This window comes from Morus notabilis, unplaced genomic scaffold (genome assembly GCF_000414095.1).
Source record: "Morus notabilis unplaced genomic scaffold, ASM41409v2 Scaffold544, whole genome shotgun sequence".
Taxonomy (NCBI): Eukaryota; Viridiplantae; Streptophyta; class Magnoliopsida; order Rosales; family Moraceae; genus Morus; species Morus notabilis.
The window spans coordinates 68,680-74,759 of record NW_010367917.1 but is presented as its reverse complement, the minus strand read 5'-3'; the positions used below and the strand labels follow the sequence as shown (position 1 = coordinate 74,759).

General features: G+C 34.7%; 2 protein-coding genes across 3 annotated transcripts in view; both read left to right on the top strand.

The window, feature by feature from the left end:
* The first annotated feature begins 126 nt into the window (after nt 1–126).
* LOC21395821 lies at nt 127–2,108 on the top strand. The gene is made up of 4 exons (XM_010113732.2): nt 127–298; nt 402–455; nt 666–717; nt 1,683–2,108. The coding sequence occupies exons 1-4, from the start codon at nt 207–209 to the stop codon at nt 1,845–1,847; spliced, it is 363 nt and encodes a 120-aa protein (XP_010112034.1). The 5' UTR covers nt 127–206; the 3' UTR covers nt 1,848–2,108.
* Nucleotides 2,109–3,968: 1,860 nt separating this feature from the next.
* LOC21395820 (TVP38/TMEM64 family membrane protein slr0305) overlaps nt 3,969–6,080 on the top strand; it is a 2,743-nt gene continuing 631 nt past the window's right edge. For both annotated transcript variants that reach the window (XM_024175850.1, XM_024175849.1), the window contains exons 1-5: nt 3,969–4,480; nt 4,594–4,646; nt 5,339–5,431; nt 5,526–5,749; nt 5,882–5,948. In XM_024175850.1, coding sequence (XP_024031618.1) covers nt 4,060–4,480; nt 4,594–4,646; nt 5,339–5,431; nt 5,526–5,749; nt 5,882–5,948 — 858 coding nt within the window. In that variant the 5' untranslated portion in view covers nt 3,969–4,059. The remainder of the gene's footprint in view (nt 4,481–4,593; nt 4,647–5,338; nt 5,432–5,525; nt 5,750–5,881; nt 5,949–6,080) is intronic.

Below are 6,080 nucleotides of genomic sequence, written 5' to 3'. Positions count from 1 at the left end.
GTTGCGGCGCCTGTCCAAAGTTTCAGCACTACTCTCGTTTTACAATTTATTGTTGTTTTTCGTTTTTCTTTTTATAAGTATTGGGCCTTATTCTCAACCAGCCCATGTTTGAGCTCTGATGTCATGGGTCATTATTGGTTGGGCCGTGATTTCTCCTGAGCACATTTTTCACTAGCGATGAAAGAGCAAGAGAATGAGAGCTCTCAATGAAGGCAACAATGGCTTCGATCTCTATCCCAAGCTCCTCCTCCACCCAAACTTCTAAACGTCTTCTCTTCGACCGCCGTTACGGTTGGGTGTATGTAACTCTCTCTCTCTCTTCTTCGGCCTTTAATTTTCATGTATAATTTACAAAAGTCTTTTTCTTTTTTCTTTAAATTTTGATTTATAAGTAAATGCAGAATCGATGAGTGGAAACCCCCATCAGAAGAAGCTCTAACCGGTGGCCGAGGAATGTTAGTTCTCTCTCTCTCTCTCTCTCTTCACCTTTGTATTCTTCCATTTGATTGCTGGGAAAGTTTTTCTGTCGCTTTGAATTAGGAAATAAAAAAAAGAATAATCTTTCGTGGGGAATATACTTCATTGAGTTTGTGTAATCAAATATGAATGCTTTGAAATTATGCTGATCCTATTTTTTTTGTTTTTTGTTTTTTGTGTTGAAAAAGGTTTTGCATTCTACCTCTAGCAAGAGCTTTATTGAAGATGGCTTCGCAGTCGGTATGAACAATCTTCCCTCAGTTACAATATCTATATATATATATATATATATAATTATGTATGTGTACATTTATCCCGTTCATTTCAACGATTTGAGTTTAGAATTCGAGTTTTAATAGAGTAAAAATTTTTAGAAACAACGACATCTAACTTTTTTATTATAGTAAAAAATTCTCATATAAAGTCATGTCTTAATTCAAATTAAAAATTTGAATTAACGAATTAAACAGGTCCTGAGTTATATTTAGCAAAAGTTCTTGTATTTGTTGAATTTCTTTTGTTTGTCATTTCACTCATACTTTCGAGTAATTGCAAATTAAGCTCAAAGATTCCTAATATATATTTGTTTATTGAGGGTTTAGTCGAAGGTTTTATAGCCTTATTAGATGCCCAAATCCCAGCATAGAGATGTTTAGATTGTGTTTTAGATCCTTTTCTTTAATAGCAAGATTGCTTTGAGCTCCAATCTTCTTATGTAGGACTTTGTTCTTTCCCAACTCTGTACTTGCTCATCTGTGACGTGCTTGTTCTTGCGGATACCACTGCCGCATTTGCTTCTTTTGAAATGTTACATGATATTAGCCACTTAAGTTTCAATTAACCGCTCGAGTAAGTTTTAAAGTTTTGTAATTTTTTTTAACCCTGATGAAGTATACAAGCATATTGTTTCCTTGCAATATTTTTTATCTGCTTTTAATTTATGAACATAGATATCCATTTGTCACGTACTATTTGCTTTTCGGTATCAACGGATGAAACCAATTCACCTATCTTCAGATGTAGTTTGGCTTAAATAAATGTGCTTCATTGTTTTCCTTTAGAATACAACAGAGTTATGCATATTTATTGAAATCGGGCTGCAAGTTATAAACAAGATGCCAAATAATAAATCAATTGTATCGCCTTTTAGATGCTGAAAGAAGGAAGAAATGCCATTATACTGATTGTCCCTTAATTCCTTGTAGATCAATCTTGCAGCAAGCTCAGCAGTGAAAGCTCTTGAAAAGCCGGATCTGTTTTCGCCTCATGTACTCCAAGCAGGATTTAAAGGCCAGCTTCATAAAATTAAGTCGTCTTTGACGAACTCGGACATAAATTCTCTCTCTCAAGGGAAATCTTCAGTCACATGATGAGAGTTTCTCTTTACCTGTACAAATAGAAAGCAGCAAATAGAAGATCAGTTGAAGTAGCTTGATACATCAAAATGGTTTCATGTCAATGCCTGTACCATTTTTAGGTCAATATAGGCTCACTTGTGGATCTTCTCAAAGTTTTAGCATCTGAGTACATGGCCTTTTTATTTTTTTTATTTTTTAATATTGATGACGGTTGTTGTTTGAGTTATGATCTTTACTAGCAAATCATGAAACTCTTTTTGGGTAATCCAAGTAGATGCTATGTTTTGGTTATGGTATTCACTATATGACTTCATTGCTTCACTAAATTTCAACTATGGAAGAAAAATGGAGGGAGCAAGGTTGCTTTAGCTTAAGCAGCAAATACCACCATTAACCTTTTTTTTCCGATATTATTGGAGCTGCCGTCTTGCTTGATTTTTTTTTTTGGCAATGAAGACTTGGGTTTTTAAGACTTTCATGGGATAAATCCAAGAGTGTTGTGGCCAAACAAAGGCTTGTGAAATTGTGTAAGCAAGCAATGTTTTTATGGGAATGTGTTTGATTGAGACAGAGTTGTAAGTTTAGGTCGGGTTATAAGGCCCGTTATTGTTGACCCTAGCCCGGCTTTAAATTTTTTAGGCTTAGGGTTGGATTGGGCCGGTCTAGCCTGAAATTTCCTTTCAGGTCGCTGGAGCCGGGTCGGACGGTCTAAACTTACACTTCTAGATTGAGATACCGTTTCAAAACTCTTCTTCTGGTGTGTACGACTATGACTGCTTTGTTGATTGAGAATTCTTTTTATGAAGGCCAATTATCTTCTTCATACAATGATATGAAGCTCCAGTGTGGCCACAGAACTTGTCGTGTTAAGAAAAATTGTACACACCCTTCTATTTTTGTTTTGTTTTTAATATTCAAACAAAACAAAACACATGCCAAAGCAAAGCAAAAGAAGCAACATGACATTGACACAAGCTTCATATGATATATATATATATATATATACACACACACACACACACACACACACACATATTCGTATGGCTATAAAGGTCTTTTTTTTACATTCTCAGGCTGCAAATCAATGACCAATAATTTTATTTTCTTGAGGAAAGAAAAGGCAGAGGTGATCGAGAGCACGACATGGCACACCCATTGCCACTCTTTTAAGACTCTACATCATCCACAACAAGCTCAAACATCATTAATTTTTCAATCCCTTTCACATCAAAAGATGTACACGTGGCTTTGGCGACACAAAAAACATGAAGGTGACGCTTGGTTTATGAGTTCAAGATCATGATTAATGATTTTGATTTTTAAAATTTAAATTTTTTATGAGAAAAAAATACTATAACAAATTAAGAATTATAATCCAGAATCAAGTTAGAACTCTCGAAATAGATGGAACAAAAATTCCATGCAGCTCCTAGCCTCCTGTTACTTCTACAGCAATATTTTTTTTCGTTAGAATTATGTTAAATTTTGAATTATTAAATATAATAAATTCTATAAACGTTATATACCATCTAATATGATTTCAACATGATTAGAGGATTCGCACAATGCAATGTTTTTCCATGTTACTACTCTATGAAGAATTATAGAGTTCAGGCAAGAAAAAATATCCCTAATAGATTTCACGAAGCTTTGTTAAATTATCCTATCATTTTTAATATAAATGATTTTACCTTTTATTTAAACCCATATTTTTTTTCTTTTCTTTTCTATTTCTTTTATTTTACTTTCTTCTTATTGTGTCAACACCAATAAGAGAATCTTTATTGCTACATAATTTTTTTTACAATAATTTAAATTTAATATTTTTATTATAATATTTTTCTCTTACATATACAACTCAAAGTCTTAATTTAAATTGTAATAAACATACTCTTAAGACCTATTTATTTCATATATTTAAATTTAAATAATTAATTATACTCTTTTTTTTATAAAAAATTTAAATTTTTAATTTTATTAATAATTAAAATTAAAAATTATAATTTGAGTATACTCTCTAAATCAGTTTTACATTTTAAGAGTATATACACATTTTGAGAGTTGATACCAAAATCCAAGAAGCAAAAAAAGATAATAAACAGAAAACAACGTCTCATTTCCCCGACCACATGGCATTTTTACATGATCTTTCCTCCTTACTGACCTCTAGTTCTTCTATAGGAGCTCCTCACACTCCTATCCTGCGCCATACATCCCTCTTAAAATGCGCACACTCCTGACTCTTCGGCCTCCGCCGCCTCCGCCGCAGTGCCTCTCTTCCTTCACTCCTTCTCCTTCTTCCTCCTTCCTCTTCAGCTTCAGACCTCACCGGCGCTTCCACTTTCTCACTCCTTACTCCTCTCTCAAGCAGACAAAGAAACAGAAGACTCTTCAGAAGACCACCGCCACTCCCAACGCTCCTCCGCCGCAGAGCTTCAAGTGGCTCTTCACTAGCCCCAAGGCCGACGACCCCGACGATAACAATGGCGGCGGCGAAGCCGGATTGGAGGGCGATACCGCCGTCAAAGGCACGATCTTGGCCGGATTGTTGCTCGTCGGCGTTGTTGGTGGATTCGGCGCCGTCGGTTACGTGTACAAGGACCAAATCAACGCCTTTTTGAATCAATTCTCCACTTTCATTGAAGGTAGGGTTCTAATTTTGGAGCAAATTCTTGGAATTGTTAGGTGATTTGTGCGAATTGTGCGTGGATTTTCTGTGTGAGAGTTTGTGAATTTGATGGAGGTTTTTGATGAACAGGTTATGGACCAGCTGGATATGCTTTGTTTGTGGCTGTATACGCCGGACTCGAAGTACGCATTTTATACTTTCTTCTTTTCGTTTACTTATCAGGAATTTCAAGGAGTAAGCTTTAAGTTTCAAGAGAGGAAAAAAAAAAATTACATTTCCTTGAAATTGAATTCTAAAACTTCATTGATATGTTTACCAAACGACCGATAGTTATTATTATTACGAATCTGGAATTTGGAAAGAATTAGAACAAGAATAAGTGTACTTACAGAAATGCCTTTATAGTACTTTCCTTGAAAAAAAAAAAAAATCCTTTACGTTGATTTAACCATGCGGTAATATCTCACTTTACTATTTTATGGATTCATTTCGATTTTTTCTTTGTTGAGGAAATTGCTTCATTTAGTAATTAGATTTTTGAGGTTTTTTTTTTTTTTTTAATTTATTTTTTTTATAACCAATTTGCTCTTTTTTTTAGTTTGCCATATTTTTCTCTCGGGTAACTTGATTTCTTTGACTATTTAGAGAGGTTCTCTTACAGTATCTCCTAAAAGTGTGGATGCCACGCGTGCATACATGAGCTAATCATGTACGCTTTAGTGAGTTACAGAGAGTAGATGTTTAGACAGGCAATTTGATTTTACCTTATTTTTCTCTTGCATAACATATATTATCTACTTTGAACATTTAGATCTGTCACATATACAATGAATCGTCTTTAACAGCGATTCTAACTAGTTTATGTTTTGCTTAGATCCTTGCAATTCCAGCCATTCCGTTAACGATGTCAGCTGGACTTCTTTTTGGCTCTGTTATCGGCACTATCATAGTCTCCATCAGCGGAACCGTGAGTTAGTTTCTCCCACTTGTGTAGAAACAATCAAAATACACACCAAGTGTTTAATTTGGTTATTGATCATTTCATGTTTTTCCCATTTAAGGTGGCTGCGAGTATTGCTTTCCTGATTGCGAGATACTTTGCTCGTGAGCGTATTCTTAAACTCGTCGAAGGAAACAAAAAGTTTCTAGCAATTGATAAGGCTATTGGGGAAAATGGGTTCAGAGTTGTTACCCTTCTCCGTTTAAGCCCTTTGCTTCCTTTTTCTTTGGGGAACTATCTGTATGGACTTACATCGGTGAAGTTTGTGCCTTATGTTTTGGGAAGGTCTGTTACTCTTCTTCTTACCTATCTATCCAAATATAGTGCTAAATTCTTGAATTGGTTAGCATTTGATTATTGCTTTATTTATTTGATTTGATATAATGAGACATATTGTGGTATATGATATTATTGCAGTTGGTTGGGAATGCTTCCAGGAACATGGGCGTATGTGAGTGCTGGTGCATTTGGGCGAGCAATAATTGTGAGTTGTTTTGCTTTTCAGCGAGATCAATTTTTTCTTTTGGATCAATTATGTTTTTGTTGTCTTATTGTTTCAATTTTTTCTTTTGGATCAATTATGTTTTTATTATCTTATTGTTTTATGTATGTACGT